Source organism: Dendropsophus ebraccatus, chromosome 10, assembly GCF_027789765.1.
Source record: "Dendropsophus ebraccatus isolate aDenEbr1 chromosome 10, aDenEbr1.pat, whole genome shotgun sequence".
NCBI lineage: Eukaryota > Metazoa > Chordata > Amphibia > Anura > Hylidae > Dendropsophus > Dendropsophus ebraccatus.
In genome coordinates this window covers 91,972,530-91,997,133 of record NC_091463.1, presented here as the reverse complement: position 1 = coordinate 91,997,133, position 24,604 = coordinate 91,972,530, and the positions used below count along the sequence as shown (strand labels likewise).

The 24,604-nt window shown below is 46.5% G+C and overlaps 1 protein-coding gene across 1 annotated transcript; it reads right to left on the bottom strand.

Moving 5' to 3' along the window:
• Nucleotides 1-403: 403 nt before the first annotated feature.
• Nucleotides 404-21,472, bottom strand: LOC138766571 (carnitine O-acetyltransferase-like). The gene is made up of 14 exons (XM_069944161.1): nucleotides 21,290-21,472; nucleotides 19,265-19,507; nucleotides 15,704-15,822; nucleotides 14,893-14,946; nucleotides 13,422-13,581; nucleotides 11,089-11,263; nucleotides 10,828-11,006; nucleotides 9,048-9,148; nucleotides 7,786-7,914; nucleotides 6,909-7,031; nucleotides 6,694-6,829; nucleotides 4,263-4,325; nucleotides 2,111-2,248; nucleotides 404-1,439 (listed from the first exon to the last, which is right to left on the bottom strand). Exons 1-14 carry the CDS (start codon nucleotides 21,470-21,472, stop codon nucleotides 1,224-1,226), a joined length of 2,019 nt encoding a protein of 672 aa, XP_069800262.1. The 3' UTR covers nucleotides 404-1,223.
• Nucleotides 21,473-24,604: the final 3,132 nt, after the last annotated feature.

Genomic DNA, 24,604 nt, shown 5'->3' with positions numbered 1-24,604 from the left:
TACAGGTTGACATAGCCAGCAGGAGGGGCTGCCCAGACGATCCTTACATCGTTCGGGCTGCCCATCAGTGATGGTCTGCTGCTGCTACTCCTATTACACAGAGCGACCTGTAGCAGACCAACGCTGTCATGATTTGAGATTTTTCAATAGGTCGGCTGATCGTGGCCTTTTAACATGTCCTATTACGTCAAACAATTATCGGTCTGAACAGTCGGTAATCAGCCAAGTAAGGCAGATAATCGTTTTGGGTAATAGGGCCTTTAGTCCTCCACCCAATGCAAGGGATTCGTCCTATCACAGCCATTGATGACTTAGGAAATGCTTGACATGAAGCACGTGGTCTGACAACGGTGACCAGAATTATAGAAATCCTTATGGACGAAACACAGTCACCAAACACAACTGGAATCAGTAAGATTTATTGTCCTTTAATGGAGGCACAAATCAGCCTGATACAGTCTAATGGTACAGACCGCATATAGAGCCATAAAGCTGTGGTCACCGCTATATTTGGCGTCTTATCCTGAGTATAAACTGTTCCGGCCTGGAAGGTGTCAGACAGCAGTAGCCGACATGTGGGGGCTGCAGGTCATGGCTACAGTGGGGGGTATAGTAGTATGTAACAGCCATAGGACGGTACATAAATATGACAACTGTAACGGTATAGACGGATGTAACAGCCATAATGGAGTAGGAGGATGCAACAGCTATGGCGGCATATGGATAGGACAGCTACAACATAGGAATACAACATACAACAAATGGAATGATATAGATGCAGGCAACAGGCTGGATGAAAACTATAAGGGGAAGAAACAGATGTAACAGCTATAATAGTGTATATAGATGAGAAACCTAGAACAGGATAGACATATGTGACATGAGGGGGTAGATGGATGTGACAGGTACATGAATCCCAGTAGAATCATTACTGCTCTACGGCAAAGGGACTGCCGCCACTCCCCGCAGCACTTACACAGGGGCTGGATGTATCACACCTCAGAGATGTCAGGTCACATGACTATATGGATATGAGGTTTACATGTGTCTATTGTCTTTGGCTTCTTTTCTTGTAGTATTTGGACACGTTACGTGTGTCGTGGACCCCTCCCCAGGATTGCACAGCGTTACCCGTTTCACGTCATGCAGCCAATACTCTTACATCGTCAGAATAAATATGGAGCACGCTTCCTGCCGTCATTTACTGATGCTGATGATAGAAGTTACTCCTCCGCTGATCGACACTCAAGGATCAACGCGCGGACGTCTCTCAGCGCTTCCTGCAGGCTGTCCGACAGTCTCTGAGCATCAGTCTCCTGACAGCAGTCGAATGCCGATACACACACGGTGATGGTGTTCTGGGAGGGGGCAAAGCAGACGCTGTACCCGTCAGGAACCAGGGGCCCATAGCACATCACACAGTCTATTGGAGCAAAGACCTGCAGGAGTCAGAGAGACAAAGACAGTAAGTTATAGGAGAATTCAGTTGTGTTGAAATTCTAGGCAAACCTAAACATACTCCAGACCACACACTGTGTATAAGTGATCCTCTTAGGCCTTGTGCCTCTATACATACATATCTCCTAACCTCTACTATGTCACTAGTGTCCAAAGAGCAGAGGCCCCGTGCCCAAATAGACCAGAGGCCCCGTGCCCAAATAGACCAGAGGCCCCGTGCCCAAATAAACCAGAGGCCCCCGTGCCCAAATAGACCAGAGGCCCCGTGCCCAAATAAACCAGAGGCCCCGTGCCCAAATAAACCAGAGGCCCCGTGCCCAAATAAACCAGAGGCCCCGTGCCCAAATAGACCAGAGGCCCCGTGCCCAAATAGACCAGAGGCCCCGTGCCCAAATAGACCAGAGGCCCCGTGCCCAAATAAAGCAGAGGCCCCGTGCCCAAATAGACCAGAGGCCCCGTGCCCAAATAAACCAGAGGCCCCGTGCCCAAATAGACCAGAGGCCCCGTGCCCAAATAGACCAGAGGCCCCGTGCCCAAATAGAGCAGATAGCGTACCCTGTGGCTGGGCATTGCCATGTTTTTAATAGCACAATGTACGGTCACAGCCTTGGGAGTACTCTGATGCTATTTATTAGAAACCCTGTTCACAGACCTGTCCAGTGAAGAGCTTAAAGTGGGAGGACACCGCATATGATGTATCCATGAAGAGAGACGGAAGCGCCATCCCCGAAGAAATACACAGCATCTTCAGAGCCAGGATAGCGCCATCTACGGACTGCCCCTGTAACACCTAAGAAAGCAGATTGCAATTTAATAAGCAAACATGACCAAAGTTAAAGGGGGTATATGGGAGTGGAAAATAATCATGATGCTTTATTCCAGGAACAGCGCCACTCTATAGGTAGTGGTTGGTATTGCATCTCCTGATAAGGGTCATGTCAGTCACACATTGGCCTATTAATATTCGGTAATGCTGGAAGGTCAGGACAGGCTGTTCTCAGCGCTTCCTCTTGTAATGTGCGCAGTAATCAGGAAGCCATTGATTTCTATGGTCGTCCTGTCTCCTCTATTGAAATTCTAATAATAATTATAAAAGCAATAGATCATTCTGCCTCCGGACCGCAGGCCCCGACCTTATATCATTCCACGCTGATAGGTTTAGGTTTCCTGTGGCTGCCACACGGCGGAGTCATATACACTGAGTATGGGTTTATATCAGAGAGGATTTGCATTTCAGTCAATTTTTTCCCCCCAAGTTTTGCCACAATTATGAAATTTGCAGAAAAAAAAATTAAACACAAATAAACCTATACAGACTTTATTAATTTCTTTTATATTTTTTTTCAGCACTTTATATGATTGTTTTTTGTGGGAATTGGAATTTTCAATGCCTTCAGTTTAGTGTGTGTGTGTGTGTATATATATATATATGTTTTGCAAACATTTTTTTTTTCCAGATTCCGCAACACTTTATATAGTTTTTAGTCAATACTAACTTTGCACTCTTTATTTCATATTTTAATAACAGTCAATATTCTTGATATTTGGGATTTTTTTTTCTTCTGTTGTATTATTATTTTTTACTTTCATTTATTAATTTTTTTTCTCTGTCTTTTTTTTTTAGTCCCATAAAGAGACTTGACCTATACATTGCTGACATAATACTCTGAAATACTTATTGTTTGCAGTGTATTATGCCTGTCCATGTAACACTCTCAAGTAACCTATTAGGCCTTGCCTCTGGTCTAATGGGTGTACAAAGATGGTGGACCTGGGCGCCTTAAGACCAGTGGCTGCCGTGATAACTCATTGGCAGCCCGTGACTGTGACGCAGGTCACTGATAAAGTGACACAGGTTCCGATTTCTGCAGTTTTTCTCAGAACAACCCCTTTAAGAAGAAGCAAAAGGTTAATCATCAGGATCCATATATAGTATTGGTGTATATATAAGTCAGCAGCTGTTGCACCGTATACATACATATAACATGAATGTATATCTCCATGCTTTGGTGGATACACTCCACGAGGGGACATAAAACTGAAAACTCATGCCAATATCACGAGAACAAAGTGCATCCCATGAGGAATAAGAGCCCATGCAGGAAACTGTACTGTATTATTAGTTTATCATTTCCTAAAGGGGAACTCCAATCAAAATGACTTTCTAATCGGGATCTCAGACCCCCACTGATTTCCAGAGCCCTTTGACACGGCTCAGGAAGTTACAGTGATGGCGACCTCAATAATGTCATGCTCTCACCTCAATGTAATGGATTTACCCTTTTAATAGGGCCATGTTCACACCGCATTTAGGTGACCGTGGAGTTGGGAAAGCTCCAATCATAGCCATAGGACCAATTCAGTGGGATACGTCCGGTGTGTATATTAGAGCAGGGGTAGGGAACCTTGGCTCTCTGGCTGTTGCAGGCATGATGGGAGTTGTAGTTTTGCAACAGCCAGAGAGCCAAGGTTCCCTACCCCTGTATTAGAGGTTCTGGGAGCTGCTATTCAAGGGATTGCCTGACACACTATGAATTCTGCCGCCCGCACCCCCGCCGTTGTAAAGCGTAAACGTTCATGCTGTAACATAAAGACACAAGAAGTCCACCATACCCGAAATAGGCTATAGCTCCACCTACTGGCTATCGCTGGCATGACACGACTGAAACATGAACTTCGCAAAGAAGAAGATGATGATTTTTCAAGGCAAGGAAATCTGCATCTAATGTGATTCATGAGAAATAAGAGAGAGAGGCGGTAGCTGAGGACACAGTCACCGATCCAATGAGAACGGGAAATCCCACCTGCTCTGTGGCTGCTCGGTGATATTCTACGGCCTTCCTCAAGAGGGAAAACTTCTCTTCTGCCTGTACAAAGAGAGAACAACAGAGAGGGAGCAATGAGATCATTATATAGTAGTGATACAAGGAAAAACCTCAATGAATGGAATAAGGGCCCTATTACATGGAGCGATAATTGACGGATTCTGACGGATCACGGACGTGGAATACATGTACCGGAGTCCCCCCGCGCCCGGGCAGTATCTGTAATTAGATGCTGGGAGCGGGGGAGACTGTATTCATAGGCGCCACGCTGTAATGAATCAGCCGCGCGGTGCTGTTACTACAGCGCGGAGCTTATGAATACAGTCTCCCCTGCTCCCAGCATCTAATTACAGATGCTGTCCGGGCGCGGGGGGACTCCGGTACATGCATTCCACGTCCGTGATCCGTTATGATCACGGAACGTGGGAATGCAGCCTAATAAAGACAATGATCGGCCAATGACAACGATTATCAGCTGATTGTTGGTTTAGGTTTGGACCTAAAATCGTCAGATGCCGACCGTGCGTCGCTACGTGTAATAACTATGTGTAATGGTGATGTGCGGCCGATCACTGACGATTGCCCAAACACCTGCCACCTTACCTCTCCTGTGCGCCACAGCTTCCCGATCCCGATGTCTGCAGCGTCTGAGCGGCCTGTCAACTGACAGGCCATGGCGGTCCCGTCCTATGATTGGCTGAGCAGCCTGCCAGCTGACAAGACTGCTCAGACGCTGCTGCTGGGACCGAAAAGATACGGAGCACAGGAGAGAAGACCGGGATCGGGGAGAGGTAAGGTATATGGTGTTTGGGCCAATTCCACAGGAGCGATAATCGGCCGAATCGGCCCCATTCGGCCGATTTTCGCTCCGTGGAATAGAGAGAACGATCAGCCGATGATCGTGTCATCGACTGAACGTTCATTTAGGTTCAGACCTAAAATCGTCGTTCGCCACCAGCGCATCGCTACGGTTGAATAGCGGTGCGCGGCGGTGACCGACGATTTCAGCAGAACCATACATTACCTGTCCGGGAGCAGGTCGTCTTCTTCCTCCTGGTCCCGCGCCGCAGCATTGGCTTCGGAGCGGGGCTGTCTGAACTGACAGACCGCTCAGCCAATCACTGTCTGGAAATGCCGCGGCCAGTGATTGGTTGAGCAGTCTGTCAGTTCAGACAGCCCCGCTCCGAAGCCGATGCTGCGGCGCGGGACCGGGAGAAGATGACCTGCGCCCGGATAGGTAATGTATGAAACAAGGGCTGCAAGGACATCGGTAACGATATCCCTGCAGCTCTTGTTTCACAATCATCAGGCCGTGGGATAGGCCCAGTAAACGAATGCCAATCTAGCAGATCGGCGCTCGTTTACATCGTTGCTCGGCCCATGGAATAGGGCCCTTTGGGCAACGATGTCCATGCAGCCCTTGCTGCCCGATTATTAGGAAGTCTAATAGGTCCAGTGAACGAGCGTCTAGAAGATCGGTGCTCGTTCACTAAAATGATCAGCCCGTAGTCAGTCGGTGTAATAGGACCCTAATTCTTGTTTATACCTCCTGGCCTGGGCTTGTTTACAAAGCTGAGTTTGTTGCAGCGTATCAGATCAGAGCAATCGATCTGTAGAGTGTAGAGGCTGCTTATAGACACTGGGCTAAACCCAACAATTGCAGTGACTGCTAATGTGTATGGGGGATGTCGAGCGTTCATGTGTAGCTAAAGGGGAACACCAGCAATTTTTTAATTTTTATTTTTTTAAATCAACTGGTACCAGAAAGTTATACACTGAAATACTGCAGGTATGCCTGTCAATATAACACTCTCACATAACATATTAGGCCCTGCCTTTGGTCTAATAGTTGTATAAAGATGGTGGACCTTGCCAGTGGCTGCAGTGATAACTCATTGGCAGCCCATGACTGTGATGCAGGGTTGCAGATAAAGTGACACATGTTCGGTTTTCTGCAGTTTTCCCCAGACCGGCCCCTTAACCCTGCAGGAAGTGGTGTATTCTTTCCAGTCTGACACAGTGCTCTCTGCTGCCACCTCTGTCCATGACAGGAACTGTCCAGAGCAGGAGAGGTTTTCTATGGGGATTTGCTGCTGCTCTGGACAGTTCCTGTCATGGACAGAAGTGGCAGCAGAGAGCACTGTGTCAGACTAGAAAGAATACACCACTTCCTGCAGGACATCCAGCAGCTGATAAGTACTGGAAGACTGGAGATTTTTAAACAGAAGTAAATTACAAATCTATATAACGTTCTGAAACCAGTTGATATGAATGAAAGAGATTTTCGCTGGCGTTCCCCTTTAAAGGTGTGTAAAGACTCCTTAGAATGATACTGATGCTTTTCTATCAGGGCTCCTCTGATACAGAGCTGCGGTTGCCACACACAACATTGCCCATACCCAACATTTACCGATATTTTTGGGTCCTCTGCAGCCTGAACAAATTCCAGGGCTTCGGGGGAGGAGCAGCGCAAGACATCTGATCGCCCCCGATGAAACGTACGCAGCGAGACTACCTCGGATGTTGCGCATAGCGAGCCGTGTAACCTGCACATATAGGTAAAATGTCAGCACGATGGGGAGTGGCAGTCACTAGCAGGACAGATCTCCCGGAGCCCCAATGTACCTGTAATACGCCAGCTGCAGGCAGACCTGCAGGAAGGCACTCGGGCCCATGCTGTACCTCTGAGGAAACTTCTTTCCAAAGTCGTCAAAGGAGAAACAACAGATGTCAAGATCATTCACCAACCTGATGGAGGCAAGAAACACGACGGGTAGTCACAAATGGGAAGACGTTGGGGGAGATTTATCCAACAAGGTGTAAAGTAAAACTGGCTCAGTTGCCCCTAGCAACCAATCAGATTCCACCTTTCATTTTCCAGAGTCTATAAGGAATGAAAGGTGGAATCTGATTGGTTGCAAGGGGCAACTGAGCCAGTTTCACTTTACACCAGGTTTGATAAATCTCCCCAATGTGTCACAACGCCTCTATGGGCCACAGCAGAGAATTACAGCTTGTCATCAGGAACATCTGGTAGGGCATATGTCAAAATTTCTCTCCGATTAACTGATGCCAGCAATTTGTAATTTCCAGTCTACCTGTACTTATCAGCTGCTGTATGCTCTGCAGGAAGTGATGTATTCTTTCCAGTCTGGGGAGCAGGAGAGGTTTTCTATGGGGATCTGCTACTGCTCTAGACAGTTCCTGACATGGACAGAGGAGGCAGCAGAGAGCAGTGTGTCAAACTTGAAAGTATACACGACTTCCTGCAGGACATACAGAAGCTGATAAGTACTGGAAGTCTGGAGATTTTTTAAATGGAAGTAAATTACAAATCTCTGTCACCAGTTGATTTGGAAGAATTTTTTTCTGAACTACCCCTTTAATAGGCATCTTTGCTGTGGCTCATAGAGGGGGGTCCTGGGTGGTGAAACCCATTTTATGACATCACAGGTTTTCTTCATTATGAGCAATGGAGACCCTCATCCAGCCCCACACTCACATATCCAGGTTCTGCTTGGCTTGTTCTACGTGCTGCTTGATCTCTGGTGGGAAGTTGAAGTACAGTTTTCTTGGTGGAGGAACCCTGAAGAGAGGAGTACGAGGCGGCAGCAGGCTGGGGCCCTCGGAGCTGGGAGGAAGAACCATTACTGGGTGAGACTGGTATACGGCAATATGGCACTGGACTGTATAACAATTCATGTGACGCTATACCCAGGAGAACAGACCACATACATGTAATTCTATCCTAACCAGAAGGTTGTCACTCATATAGAATATCTCCAGAGCAACTGCTTAAAGGGAATGTGCCATCAGTAAATTACTTATTGTTTAAATTATGTTTTTAGGTTATACTTTTTCAATTTTTGGTTACTTTCCCCCCCCCCCCCAATTTTCCATTTTTTTCTCTACATTATAAAATAATCCTGAGATCTTGCAGTTTTTCTCAACACTGCGGCTAAATCTAAGCTGAGACTTCCTGTTGTGTCTGTGATGATAAGGAGGAGGCTGCTGTAAAATAATCTGTACAGCATTGTAGTGACATGTGACATCAGTAGATAGAGAAGACAATAGCAGCTCCCTGTGGAATGACCTCGTCACAGGTCACAGAGCGCTCAGTAATGTTTTACATTTATCTCAAGGGGACAGAATCTGTCTATTGTCTATGTCCATGAGTCTTGCTGTAAAGCATATCACTAAATGCTGTTAAAAACAGCTCAAGCAATATGGCCGTCCCCCAAATTATGTACAAAAAGTATAATAAAAAATTATAGTCAGAAAATAAAAACAGATTAGAATAAAAGAACAAGTTTTAGTATCTGACTCTAATCAGAATAAAAAAAAAATTATGCAACACATCCATTTTAAAGGGGTTCTCCAGGATTAGACAAACCATAGTGGCTTTATTCGAGGTCCTCAGTTTGGGTGTGGGTTTTGCAGCTCAGTTTCATTAAAGTGAAAAAAAGCAGAGTTGTAATACCGCATACAACCTGAGGACAGGGGTGGCGCTGTTTTTGAATTATTTTTTTCCCTTTTAGCCCTGGATGAGAATTCATGATTTCAGTCAGAGATTGGTAACTTTACAAATACTTTGCTTTAGGTACATGTTGAATTTTTTTACATTTTCTGCCCCAGCAGGTTGTAGGTTTAAGCCTGCCAGGGTGAAGGACTGGCACAGAACCTCACTGGACACATATGAATGTGCCTACTGCCCAGGGTGGGGCATCCTATAATCCGGATACAGACAATATACCAATCACTTACCAGTAGTCAAAAACATGGCCCAGCATGGTCAGCACCGCGGAGGCGTCAGCAGTCGCTTGATCATAAATCAGTCCACAGGTGCCGTCTTCTCCCACCACAAACTGCAGGGGTCATACTCAGTGTTACTCAATGGAATAGCGTGTAATTGGGCTGCGTTACTTATTAGGGACAATGACTAAGGACCCATGTGTCATCAGTAAACATAATTCTGTCATTCTATTGTTATAAATTCCATTCAGATGCATCCATTTCTGGAAGGCAGCCATGACAGCTTCCAGGGTGTGAGGAATGTAATCAACTAGACTACTACTACTCAATGAAAACCAAGTGACAACCACATGGCAGCCAAAATGGTCATCAATGTTCCACACCCTCTCCCCGTCTGCAGGTTTTCTGTACGTGCTCACAAACCTCCTCAGACACACAAAAAAATCCATCTAGGGTAAAATGGTAAATATAGGAGCAGTGGTGTAGCTGCCATGTAGGCAGACCATGCAACTGCTATGGGGCCTGGGCTCCCAGGAAGCCCATGAAACTACTGAAAGATCTATCTTCTGCTAACAGCCCATGCAGATGCTGAGAGTGTCAGCAGTATATAGCAGCTGTATATCACCGGCTGTGCTGATTGCCAGATGTCAGGGGGGCCTGAATGTTCTGTATGTAGATAACCTGATGACTTGGGTCCTATTCCACGGCCCGACTACGGCCTGATCATTTTAGTAAACGAGCGCCGATCTTCTAGATCGGCGCTTGTTTACTGGACCTAATACACGGCCCGATAATCGGGCAGTAAAAGCTGCATGGACATCGTTAGCAATGTCCATGTAGCCCATGCCCAAACACCTGATACCTTACCTCTCCCGATCTTCTCTCCTGTGCTCTGCAGCTTCCCGGTCCTTACGGCAGCAGTGTCTGAGCGGCCTGTCAGCTTGACAGGCCGCTCAGCCTATCACAGGATGGGGCCGCTATGGTATTTTAGCTGACAGGCCGCTCAGCCAATCACAAGATGGGGCCGCTATGGCATTTCAGCTGACTGGCCGCTCAGACACTGCAGCCACTGGGACCGGGAAGCTGCGGAGGAGAGAGAGCAGGGAGAGGTAAGGTAACAGGTGTTTGAGCAATTGTTAGCCGCCAGCCGCGCATTGCTATTACACGTAGTGATTTTAGGTCCAAACCTAAACCAACAATCAGCCAGTGATCGCTGGCATCAGCCGATCATTGTCTCTATTAGATGGAGCGATAATTGATTCGGCCGATTATCGCTCCGTGTAATAGGACCCTTATTCTCTCTCCCTGTACAGTACAGGATTCATGGGGCCCCATACGGATTTTTGCTATTGGGCCCCATTAATGCTAGCTATGCCCCTGTATAGAAAATAGTGCGCAGAGGAGGGGGATGAAGCTGCAGAGGAGAGGGATGAAGCTGAATGATGCAGCATGATGGGGAGGACAGGAGGAGGAGCAGCAGCAGGGAAGACATTTTATTGGCTCAGAAAGAAGAACCCACCCACTTGGCATGGAGAGAGAAAATATAAATTTACTGACACCAAAGAGAGAAGAAAAGACCAAAAATCTGTAGACAAGATACATGGTATCTGGTTATCTACTATGCATCTATTGCTGTGTAAAAATGGAATAAGGCAGCATAATATTAAGTTGGTAGGAAATGTTTTTTTTTCAAGGGGAACTCCAAAGCTCATACATAGTCATGACTACAACAATATAGGAATGAGAGTCATGCGCTTCCCCCTTAAATGACACAATGTATCTGCATACATACCTGTAAGGTCTTGTCAAACCATCGATTGCCGCTGTTGGCGTGGCTCCCTCCTCCGTGCAGCATCTGGGCAGCGGTTTGGCTGCTGTACGGGTCCTCCGAATACTTTAATGCTGTAGCATCCAGACACACGGTAAAGAGACTGCGCTGGATACTGCGCACAGACTCCCGGTTTAGCCGGTCTGGGGGATCGGGACAGACACGCAGCATTGTCATCTCCTCCTATACATGTTACTCATTGGTAGATTACCCTAGTAAACTCACCTCGAATGAGAGTGCTGTACGCTCGCCCCCAGCTGTTCCTATGGTCGGTGGTGAGCACTCCAACAGGCTCCTTGTCTGTCTTTTTAGAGTGCGCACGTAGGAAAAGCATCTGCTGGTGAATCTGATCTTCTGTCAGCGGTGAGCCATCACTATTATACACGTCCAGCTCAAAAAACTGCAAAGACACGTATATAAAGTAGAGGTGAGTAAAGATTCACAATACTGCATATTAATATGAAGGCTTAAATGAAAAAATAAGAATTTTTATTTCTGCCTCCCCTGATGTCTATATAATACATGTTACCATTAGAATAGACATTACACTGGGGAAGCTGTCTGTATCACTAGTGCTGCAGCCTTCTCTGATGTCTATATAATACATGTTACCATTGGAATAGACATTACACTGGGGAAGCTGTCTGTGTCACTAGTGCTGCAGCCTTCTCTGATGTCTATATAATACGTTACCATTGGAATAGACATTACACTGAGGAAGCTGTCTGTGTCACTAGTGCTGCAGCCTTCTCTGATGTCTATATAATACATGTTGCCATTAGAATAGATATTATCCTGGGGGAAGCCGTCTGTGTCACTAGTACCGCAGCCTCCCCTGATGTCTATTCTAAAGGCAACATGTATTATATAGACATTGCGCTGGGGGAGCTGTCTGTATTACTAAAACTGCAGCCTTCCCTGATGTCTATTCTAAAGGTAACATGTATTATATAGACATTGAGCTGGGGGAGCTGTCTGTGACACTAGTGCTGCAGTCTCCCTTGATGTCTATATAATACATGTTAGTAACATGAATTATATAGACTTTACACTTAGGGAAGCTGTCTGTAGCACTGCAGCTGTGGTACAGTGTAGAACCACACACTCTGCTACAGGCTGCCACAACTGCAGGGCTACTGACACAGCCAGCTTCCCTAAGTGTAATGTTTATTTTAACATGCATTATATAAACATCAAGGGAAGCTCAGTATCATGCAGCAGCGCTACTAATATGTAACAGCCCTGCAGTTCCCAACACAGCCATTGGTGGCAGCAGAGAGGCCCTGACACCCCTTACTGCTGACAATGTAAAAATATAAAAAAAATAACATTTTCTTTAATTACGTTAAATTAGAAAGTTATATAACTCTATTACGTGTAAACTGGAACTTGGAAACCTAATAAGTGATGCTAAGAAGCCAAGCGGTTTTTTGTTCTGCTTCATCTCTTCCCGGTTAGTCATTCCGTCACAGTGTTGCAAAATATAATTTTCCAAGCTTTGGTCGGCTGGTAAATATAGTAAATGTTAGGAGAACTGAAAACTACAAAACGAGAACTAAACCTGAAGTTTTCAAAGAGAAAGGAATATACAATAAAGTTCCATGAGAGAGAAGACCATCCCTCTGCCAGCTATGGCTTCTGTACGGGGACGCTGGCATCTCACAAAGGAGTTGGCGCCAATTCACTGAAAATCTAGATGAGCCCATATGCTGGTCCCATCACTGATCCTTACTAATCAGTCCATATGCTGGTCCCATCACTGATCAGTCCATATGCTGGTCCCATCACTGATCAGTCCATATGCTGGTCCCATCACTGATCAGTCCATATGCTGGTCCCATCACTGATCAGTCCATATGCTGGTCCCATCACTGATCCTTACTGATCAGTCCATATGCTGATCCCATCACTGATCCTTACTGATCAGTCCATATGCTGATCCCATCACTGATCCTTACTGATCAGTCCATATGCTGATCCCATCACTGATCCTTACTGATCAGTCCATATGCTGATCCCATCACTGATCCCTACTGATCAGTCCATATGCTGATCCCATCACTGATCCTTACTGATCAGTCCATATGCTGATCCCATCACTGATCCTTACTGATCAGTCCATATGCTGATCCCATCACTGATCCTTACTGATCAGTCCATATGCTGATCCCATCACTGATCCTTACTGATCAGTCCATATGCTGATCCCATCACTGATCCCTACTGATCAGTCCATATGCTGGTCCCATCACTGATCCTTACTGATCAGTCCATATGCTGATCCCATCACTGATCCCTACTGATCAGTCCATATGCTGGTCCAATCACTGATCCTTACAGTGAATACTACATTGCTCTGTAAACCCTACCCTTGGGCCTAGCTTTACATCTCCAATCTGGCGCACCATAGGGGCACAAAGTATTTCCCTGGTGATGTCCATCAAAGTGTATAGGTCTTTCAAAGACCGTATTTTGTTGGAAATTTTGAGATCAGAATTATTTGTACCGAAACAGACAGACAGGCCGCTGCTCCTCCGCACTGTAGTCAAAATGGTCACCTGGTAGTTCTTGCAGACGGTCACATAATGAGACTTGCTACGTGGATGGAGAAGGACTCGATCTCTCTTGGTTCCTGGTTCCCTGCAGGATCCAAAGAATTTGTAATACTGATCTGGGCACAGCCTTTGTCCTCGCCATGTCTCCTCCAGACCACCAGGGCTGTAAGGAAAAGAAGAAGGAGAAAACTATGTAGAACCTGGAGCAATAACAACTATATGAAGCTATACTCACCTCTCCACGCTCCCCGGTGTCCTTTCAGCTTCTCCTGGTTCACCGCAGTCGCTTCTGAAGCAGTCTTTGCAGTGACAGGCCAATTAGTCAGTCACTGGCCGCAGCTCTGTTCCATCTCGGCCACTGATTGGCTGAGCGGCTTGTCACTTTAGAGATGTCCCAGGAGTGATGATGGCTGGGGGAATGCAAGAAGAAGAGGGAAGGAAGCCGGCGAGCGTGGAGAGGTAAAGTATAACTTTTTAATTTTCTATATATGCAGCAAGGGCTGCACAGACATCTATAACAACATCTGTGCAGCCCTTGTTGCAAAATCGTCAAGCCATGTAATAGGCTCGTAACCGAGCGCTGATGTAGCAACTCATCACTCTCTTACATAGAATATCGGGCCGTGTAATACAGGCCTAAGGCACTAAGGGTCCAATTACACGGAACGATAATCGAATGTATCGGCTCTATTCGGCCGATTATCGTTCCGTGTAATTAACACAACGATCAGCCGATGACAACGATATAGGTTTGGACTTATAATTGTCGGGCACCGACCGCGCATCGCTACGTGTAATAGCGGTGCACAGCCGGCGGCTGACGATATGCAAACTGCATACATTACCTATCCATGGTCCAGGGCTTCTCCTACGCTCTGCTTCTCCCCGGGTCCTGTGAGCTGCAGCTTCAAAGCGCACCCTGTTTATAAGGATGCCGTGTGTTGCTTTGTCTCGGCAGCCTGGATGGCACTGACTGAGGTGGTTTCAGGGCCGATTTTGAGTAGTGGGAGAGGGAACCACTGTCAGGTATCTGGCAACTAGGCTGGGCCACGGTTTGGTGGTTACCGCTTAAGGTGGTTCTATATGAACCAGGGTGTTGCAGTACATGACATATTTGTCAGCTGCGGGTTGGCGCAGTGCAACTAGGGACTCGTAGTAGGATGAGCACTGCTCTCCATGGGCCATCTGTGACCTCCCCTGAGTATGGGTTATTGTGATGGTTTTACATGTGACATGCTTAGATAAAATTATTGATGAAAATGTTATATAATGTTATATTTATTAAAGAGGCTGCTGTGGCCAATATCCTCCAGTGTCACACAGTGCGTGGTGTCTTTATCAGAGCGGATCCATCAGGGACAGACGTTCCTGCACCTCAGTGATAGAACAATATGTGACTCCAGCAGGACTGTCAGGAGTAGTGATGATCCAGTATATGTTCTGAATATGGGACATTATGGAGGAGGAAACTCACCTCTCAACTTTGGCTTTGAAGTCCAGGACACCGCAAATCAATTTCGATGCAAATCTGAAAACCAACAGATACAGTAATGGTCTCTTAACTAATACACCTCCATACATAGGAGAGAAAGCAGCTCCGTGCGCCGGACTGCTACTGACATAGAGACATAACAGCTCGCTAACATGTACCCTGTCCCTGACTATGACGATACTAGGAAGAGTCCGTACACAGCGGAACTGGACCAGGTGCATATGCTGAACCTGGAGCACCACAGACAGCAATCTCTCTGGGGCCCATATAATAAATATACCATTTCCATAGGCCAGGGATGAGGACCTGCAGCCCCCCAGATGTTGCAAAACTACAATTCCCATTATGCCTGGAGAGCTAGAGCTTGGCTTTGGCTGTCCAGGCATGATGGGAATTGTAGTTTGCAACAACTGGAGGGCCGCAGGTTCCCCATTCCTGCTGTAGATTAGTGTACATATTACACACACATATTATATATATATATATATATATATATATATATATATATATATATATATATATATATATATTTCTCCTTATTGGCTAATACTATCACCATATAATGATACTGCAATGCCGTCACCTTGTGGTCCTAGACAACAGATTATATGTTGTAGACTAGAATATGCCCAGAATCAATATGTGCATCAAAAGCTGCAAACTGGACGTAACCCTAACCTCTGTCTGTGCCTATACCCCCTGAATTGTAAAGCACTATACATATAATACTATAAGGAGTATTAATACTATTAGGTGATGGTGAGACGGATGGATATAGTGATTAGACAGATACCTCAGCTGTCCCCTCCAGTCCTTGTATTCCTGCTGAGGGAGAATGACAGCCGGGCTGGAGTGTACAGGCAGTGGTAGGTGATTCTCTAGGTATATACACTCGTGTCTCCAGTCTGTGAGCTACAAAGGGCAGAGAGAGGTCAGTAAGTGGATGCTGAAGAACCATTAAAAGTAACAGCTAAAACTTACCTATACACCCAGGATAGCTCGTGCTCCCCGTATCTCCATACACCCAGGATAGCTCCTGCTCCCCGTATCTCCATACACCCAGGATAGCTCGTGCTCCCCGTATCTCCATACACCCAGGATAGCTCGTGCTCCCCGTATCTCCATACACCCAGGATAGCTCCTGCTCCCCGTATCTCCATACACCCAGGATAGCTCCTGCTCCCCGTATCTCCATACACCCAGGATAGCTCCTGCTCCCCGTATCTCCATACACCCAGGATAGCTCCTGCTCCCCGTATCTCCATACACACAGGATAGCTCCTGCTCCCCGTATCTCCATACACCCAGGATAGCTCCTGCTCCCCATACACACAGGATAGCTCGTGCTCCCCGTATCTCCATACACCCAGGATAGCTCCTGCTCCCCGTATCTCCATACACACAGGATAGCTCGTGCTCCCCGTATCTCCATACACACAGGATAGCTCCTGCTCCCCGTATCTCCATACACCCAGGATAGCTCCTGCTCCCCGTATCTCCATACACCCAGGATAGCTCCTGCTCCCCGTATCTCCATACACCCAGCATAGCTCCTGCTCCCCGTATCTCCATACACCCAGGATAGCTCCTGCTCCCCGTATCTCCATACACCCAGGATAGCTCCTGCTCCCCGTATCTCCATACACACAGGATAGCTCCTGCTCCCCGTATCTCCATACACACAGGATAGCTCCTGCTCCCCGTATCTCCATACACCCAGGATAGCTCCTGCTCCCCGTATCTCCATACACCCAGGATAGCTCCTGCTCCCCGTATCTCCATACACCCAGGATAGCTCCTGCTCCCCGTATCTCCATACACACAGGATAGCTCCTGCTCCCCGTATCTCCATACACACAGGATAGCTCCTGCTCCCCGTATCTCCATACACCCAGGATAGCTCGTGCTCCCCGTATCTCCATACACACAGGATAGCTCCTGCTCCCCGTATCTCCATACACACAGGATAGCTCCTGCTCCCCGTATCTCCATACACACAGGATAGCTCCTGCTCCCCGTATCTCCATACACACAGGATAGCTCGTGCTCCCCATTTCTCCATACACACAGGATAGCTCCTGCACCCCGTATCTCCATACACGTGTTCATGTGTACTGAATGGAGAGAGCGAGGGAAGCCATGCTAGACTCCTCGTGTGGTGGCCCAACTCTCCAGGAACAAAAGGGCCGAGCAACTGAAGTCCAACAGGCCTGATCCTTCTTTCCTCGGACATCATCTCTGGGAGACCCTCATACACATTAGTCAGACTTCTGGTGCAGGTTTGTCTGTTCTTTTGTATAATGTGCATGGGAGCCCAAAGATGTTAAAAGAGAAGTCCGTCAAAAAATGTTATTAAAGTGATGTATTTCTCCCCAAAAGTTATACAAATCACTAATATACACTTATTACAGGAAATACTTATAAAGTGCATTTTTTCCCTGCACTTACTAATGCATCAAGGCTTCACTTCCTGGATAACATGGTGATGTCACTTCCCGGATAACATGGTGATGTCACTTCCCGGATAACATTGTGATGTCCTGCCCCGACTCCCAGAGCTGTGCAGGCTGTGGCTGCTGGAGAGGATGATGGTAGGGGGATGCTCAGTGTCCCTCCAGTGCCCTGTGTCCCTCAGTGTCCCCCCGCCATCATCCTCTCCAGCAGCCATAGCCCGCACAGCTCTGGGAGTCGGGTCGTGAAATCACCATGTTATCCAGGAAGTGACATCACCATGTTATCCAGGAAGTGACATCACCATGTTATACAGGAAGTGAAGCCTTGATGCAGTAGTAAGTGCAAGGAAAAAAGCACTTTATAAGCATTTCCTGTAATAAGTGTATATTGGGGATTTGTATAACTTTTGGGGACCAATACAATACTTTAATAAAAACATTTCGCCTGACTTCTCCTTTAAAGGAAGGTTTTACTTGGAGCTGGCCACACATACTGCATACTAGTCAGACGAACCCCATGATTTAGATGGGATCTGATGGCCATGTAAGGGTGCTTTTATACAGACAGATTTATCTGACAGATTTTTTAAGCCAAAGCCAGGAATGGATCTGAAAAGAGGATAAATTTCAGTTTTTCCTTTATGAGCTGTTCTCTGTTTATAGTCTGTTCCTGGCTTTGGCTTAAAAAAATCTGTCAGATAAACGTTTAAAGATAAATCTAAAGTATTTTCATGGCCTTATCACTGTCCTCTACTAGCAGATATCATCAATCAGAAGGATCAGGTATGATGGATTAACCTTTCCTTATTGAGAATACATGTACTGCACATCAGCTGAGTATACACGTTTATGGGGGAATCAGGAGCGACAGCTGTAGGTTCATGGTGTCCTATCTCAGGGTAGCATAAAGTAGTGGCAGAGAAGCTGAACAGAATGATGTATCACTAACATTGTTCTGTGCGGCTGATCCAGAGATCTCCTCCTAAATAACATGGACAATAAGTAGTCCTCTCCATTATGTGCATGAGCCCAGTAGTCCTGGATATTCATGAGAAGCAGAAAACTCCGCCCACCAGCTGCTGATTGGCAGTTATCTATCCATGCTGTATATAGGCAGTCAACTGTCAATTAGCAACTGGAGGGCGGGGGGAGGGGTGTGGCAAGAATCCTATTCTACTGCATATTAGGAGAACAGTTGAACAGAATTAAGTATTCAATACACTAATCTGTTCAGCATTTATATCACTAGTTTACACTGCCCTCATTTAAGGCTCCATAAACCTAGTGACATAGTCCCTTTAAATTATCATTCTGTCTAAACAGAGGTGAACAGCCAACAACACTAAATTTAAATGGCTGCGCAAACAATCCAGAGACTGCACATCCGTCCTGCCCGGCAGCACAATTAAATGATCAAACCTTACAAAAGTTCTGCTCATGAGCGCCGATCTTGCTGTACATCCCTTTAACATATATGTTTTTAGTCTTTTTAAGGGTATAAGAACATATAGAACACAAGCGTAGTGTGAACCCAGCCTGACACCAGTGACCTGCTGATGTCTACAGCTCCTTGGTAACACTCGCCTCACTGCATACAACACGTCTTACATAGAAAATTGCATCTCAGAGGGAGCTCAAAATAGCTGATGGTACAACCTGACATAATGGATGGAAGCCCCAGTCCCCAGCGGCAGCATGACAAGGTGTGGCAGCAGGGCTGTCGGTGACCCATGCTGCCATGTAGCCCCAACCTATACTGCAGTATATTTATACATATAGAGATTGGAAACAGCAAAGAAGATAAAGTCGTCAATTTTAGATGGATCTACAAGGGATATGAGGGGTTAAATAACAATAGATGATATGAGCCTATTATAGATGGTAAGCTCCTGTGGTCTCACCCAGTTATCCGTACGCTCCGCTCTCTTATACAGTTGTCTCTGCAGCTCTTCTCCTTGTCCTCTGGGACGCAGGAACTCCTCCACCAGTTCCCGGGTGCTCTCCAGCTCCTCTTCGCTAACCAGAGGCTGGAGAGAGCGCAGATAGCGGGTCAGAGTCTTCCGGAGGTCCGGGACTGGTTGTCGCGGGAGCGGAGGGGCGGAATGGAACCCGCGGAGTGAATGGAAGGAGATCTGGGGATTGGAGAGAGGGTAGATTAGTTATATATTGTATAATATTCATACAATTTCAGTGTAAGGGTGGGTTCATACTGAGGAATTCTCGCGGATAATGTCCACGGAATTCCGCTGTCTGTTCGCGCGCCTTTCCGCCGGCTCCATAGACACCATTCTATGAGCCGGCGTATTCCGCAATCCGCCGAAAGAAGTGACATGTCAGTTCTTTCGGCGGATAGCGGAATACGCCGGCCCATAGAATGGTGTCTATGGAGCCGGTGGAGAGGTGCGCGGACAGACAGCGGAATTCCGCGGACATTATCCGCGAGAATTTCTCAGTATGAACCCACTCTAAGGCCTATAGTCGACCATACAATGTCACCCCAGTCAAATGGGCTCCATATTGGAAAATCCCAGTAAAGAGCGATTCCTCAGGCATGTCCTATGCAGACAGGTCCATATAACACAATATAATCTCCAAGATGGGAAGAGGTTTTCATACAGAACCCAATAGGAGCAATATGCTTTAGGTTTAAAGGGAACCTTCACGTTCCTGCTGTCTGAATCATCAGTCATAGGGGAGGTCCTTCTCCAGCAGCCTATATTGGGTATAAGGGGGGGGGGGGGGAATCTATTGGTTTAGGCCAGCGGGGCAAGCAGAAGTCAAAAAGGGCCACCCCAATGACTAGTGGTTCAGGCAGCATGAAAGTAATGACAGGTTCCCTGTAAATTATGTGTGGTATGAACATGACCAAGCGAGTGTATGGAAACCCTCTGCCAAGGAATCATTGTGGGGGAGGAGTCAGGCATGTAGCAACCAATCAGATTCCAGCTCCCTATTTGCTTTGCACTAGTTTTGCTAGGGTTAGGACTACATGGTGACTTTGGCTGCAAGATGTGTGTCACGGCTGAGGGTTGCCATATTCCCATACAGGAGAATGAGGTGGACCTGCAAATTGCCACCATCCGGTCACGTCGCTGCAACTTGCAGGGTGACCAGGTTAAAGGGGTTATCCAGCTCTAAAAAACATGGCTGTGGCCAGAAACAGCACCACTCTTGTCTCCAGTGCAGGGGTGGTTTGCAATTAAAGGGGTACTTCAGTGAAAATCTTTTTCCTTCAAATCAACTGGTTTCAGAAAGTTCTATAGATTTGTAATTTACTTCTATTTAAAAATCTCAAGTCTTCCAATACTTATCAGCTGCTGGATGTCCTGCAGGAAGTGGTGTATTCTTTCCAGTCTGACACAGTGCTCTCTGCTGCCACCTCTGTCCATGTCAGGAACTGTCCAGAGCAGGAGAGGTTTTCTAAGGGGATTTGCTGCTGCTCTGGACAGTTCCTGACATGGACAGAGGTGGCAGCAGAGAGCACTGTGTCAGACTGAAGAGAAAACACCACTTCCTGCAGGACATACAGCAGCTGATAATTTGTTTAGATTTTTAAATAGAAGTAAATTACAAATCTATACAACTTTCAGACACCTTTTGGCCCCGTTCCCACTGAGGAAAGGTAGCGGAATTCCGCGACGGACAGGGCAGGAGCGCGCGCCTCCCATAGACTCCCATTATGAGCGGGAGGCTAACGGCATTCCGCGGCGGACAATTCCGTCGCGGAATTCCGCTACCTTTCCTCAGTGGGAACGGAGCCTTTCAGTCAATTTGAAAGAAAAAGATTTTCGCTGAATACAAAGTTGCAAAACCTGCACCCAAACTGGAGAGGTGCTGTCTCTGGAAGAAAGTGGCCATGTTTTTGTAAGGCTGGAGGACCCCTTTAACTTTCATTAACCACAATGCAGGCACATTTCACAGCCTACATCTCCGCCATCATCTTTCGGTCGTCTATCCCGCAGATCTGTCCACCATCTCCCCTGATAGGAGTGAGCAGAGAGAAGTGGAGGAGCGTCAGCCATACGCCACCAGTACACGTTCGGCAAGGATTTCGCTTCCAGCTTTGACTCTTTTATCTTTGGAAAGCGTACAGAACGGACCTGCGGCATGCCCCGGACTGATGGCGCAAGGGGAAATTACCCGGACGCTTCAGGACTCGCTTCTTCAAAGTCATACATTTTATATAAATAGGATATTTTGGTAATTCTGCATACGAATAATATAAAACTTTCTTTACTATAGGTATCTGAGGTGTACAAAACACATGGAATTCAATGGGTCAGCTCCTGATTCAGCTGTTAGCAATATGGGGCACCAGCCCCAGATCGTAGATGACCCCACAGCATGGAGATCCCACCGCTCATGTATAGCACCTGCATAGACTGTAGGGAGGTTCAGGAATAAGATTTAAAGTGCACCCCCTTCATTCCTTAAAAGTCTGGAATCTATTAACCCTTACATGTTTGTATAACCCGAACACAGCAGATAATGAAAGGGGGGAGGGAGGAGAAGGGGAGGTGGCGTGACAAAGTCCCAGTCTGCTGACAATAGATTATGGACACCAAGAAACCTACAAAGTGCCATCACAGAAACACCACAGGTCACAGACGGGCAGGATACAGCACTCTCAAAGTATGAAAAGTAGTCGCAATGCTCTGCATAACAAACAAAAGCCAGCAATGCTCTGCGAGTCCTGTAAAGCAAAGCACAGCTGTCTTGCACTTATAAAACCGCAATGCTCTGCAGATCCCCATGCTCATGAACTTGTAATGTTCTGCAAGTGATTAGGAAACAACAACAAGATAAAACATGGATGAAGCTGAGCTGAGATCTCACCGTAGCCCTGAGGGGGGCTGTGCAGTGTATCAGGTTTCGGATCATCCTGCCAGCTGCCCCCCCTCCCCTGGTGGACAATGTGAAATCTACCCCTGGGGGTAATCTACGGCTGGAGGTGTGGGGGGAGGGCCAGGCCTGAGGGTCATGGGAGGAGGGACACAGCAACACTTCCTGCAGGGAGGAGCAAGCATGAGTGGATAGTGTGTGTGTGTACGTGTATATAGTGTGAAGCCCAGAGCTCTGCAGCCTTTGTAGGACTACAACTCCCAGCATGTCCTGTCAGCCTGCAAATCTCCACGTAACTGAAGCTTGCATGTGAATGCTCTCTCTCCATACACAGCCAAGTCTCTGTTCACACTATTTAATTTATATGTTAAAATGTCACATTGCACTATTGCATATAGAATGCAGATGTCAAACTGGCGGCGCTTCAGTTGTGGCAGAACTACAATTCCCAGTATGCTTGGACAGCCAAAGCTTTAGCATGATGGGGATTGCAGCAGATGGAGGGCTGTTCCCTATTACGGCAATTATTCAGGATTTAAAGGGTTTATCCAGCGCTCCAAAATATGGCCACTTTTCCCCCTACTGTTGTCTCCAGTTCAGGTGCGGTTTGCAATTAATTGCAAACCGCACCTGAACTGGAGACAATAGTAGGGGGAAAGTGGCCATGTTTTTGTAGCGCTGGATAACCCCTTTAAGCTCCATTTACTTCAATGGAACTGAGTTTCAAAACCCCACCCAAACTGGAGACAACAGTAGGGAGAAAGTGGCCATGTTTTTGTAGCGCTGGATAACCCCTTTAAAATAATCCAAAAATTTTAACAAAACAAACCGATTACCCATCCTGTTGTCCCTCCTGTAGGTTCTGTACACACAGAGTAGGAACCTTCCATTAAAGTTAGTACCTGTCAATCAAAAAACTTTCGGGCTATGTTCACACAAAGCACGAACAATGGCCATTGTAGCGAATATCAAACAATGGCCGTGGCATAGAAAATTGCATTGCATTCAATGCAGAAGGGCTGGAAATAATTAACATTTCAATAATTTCCACGTCCGTAGCAAACAATGGCCATTGTGCAATTCATTGTGTGGACAACGGCCGCTGTTTTCATTGATTTCAGTGCAACACTTTTTTTAGTGACAAGAATGGCTGCAAACAACGGCCGTACTCGTCATAAAAGATATGTTGTGTGAACATAGCCTTGACCTGCTTTTTTGTACGTTAAACAGCACAACAGATGAAGCCATAAACGGGTCATTAAAGTCAATGGTCACTGAAGAAATCCATGTAAATCAATGTAAAATACAGCATCCAGATCTGGTGAAGGCAGGGGCAGATAGGCCCCGGGCTGTTTACCAAGCCTGGGCCCCCCCACTCCACTGTAACTATGGTAACACTAGCGTGGTGCTAAGAGTACAGGATAGATAATGTCATGATGCCCTGATTTGTGCAAAACTGTGGTAAAAAAAGAGTCTGTGAGGAATGAAAGGTGGAATCTGATTGGTTGCTAGGGGCAACGGAGCCAGTTTCACTTTACACCATGTTTGATAAATCTCCCCCATGTTGTTTTAGGGCTCGTTCCCACTGAGGAAAGGTAGCGGAATTCCGCGGCGGACAATTCCGCGCGCTCCTGCCCTGTCCGCGCTGAAGAATGAACATGTTCATTCTTCAGCGAGGACAGGAGCGCGCGCCTCCCATAGACTCCCATTATGAGCGGGAGGCTAACGGCATTCCGCGGCGGACAATTCCGTCGCGGAATTCCGCTACCTTTCCTCAGTGGGAACGAGCCCTTAAAATAACAGCAAATATTTGCCGACATTGTGTGAACATAGCCTTTCCATTTTTTTCAATCCACTCCTGGTTTTGGTTGCAAAATACTGACCAAAATATTGAGCAAAAATACTGTGTGAACATAGCCTAAAAGAGTAAAAAAAATGTATTCTGATGAATTGGTGCCAGAGGGAAAAAAAAAAAAAGAAAATTAAGCCTTCCGTTACTTAATAGCTGCTGTATGTCCTGCAGGAAGTGGTGTATTCTCTCCAGTCTGACACAGTGCTCTCTGCTGCCACCTCTGTCCATGTCAGGAACTGTCCAGAGCAGGAGAGGTTTTCTGTTTCAATATTTTTTTATTAAAGATTTCTTATATACTTAACAAATAATCATCCATCATACAATGCTTATATTAACATAGGTCAAATGATTATTTGGTAGGAGAATAATAAATGAACTAGACGGTCCCAAACATTTGACTGCAACAGGAGAGGTTTTCTATGGGGATTTACTGCTGCTCTGCACAGTTCCTGACAGTAACAGAGGTGGCAGCAGAGAGCACGGTGTCAGACTGGAGAGAATATATCACTTTCTGCAGGACATACAGCAGCTGATTAGTACTGGAAGT

What these genes read in the sequence shown, in the direction of transcription:
- LOC138766571 (XM_069944161.1), bottom strand. Translation starts at nt 21,472, where the DNA reads ATGCCGCAGGTCCGTTCTGTACGCTTTCCAAAGATAAAAGAGTCAAAG. An exon ending in GACTGGAGGGGACAGCTGAG is followed by an intron (nt 14,947 to 15,703) that starts GTATCTGTCTAA and finishes GTTGGTTTTCAG; the next exon opens with ATTTGCATCGAAATTGATTT. An exon ending in ACCGAGCAGCCACAGAGCAG is followed by an intron (nt 2,249 to 4,262) that starts GTGGGATTTCCC and finishes CTGCTTTCTTAG; the next exon opens with GTGTTACAGGGGCAGTCCGT.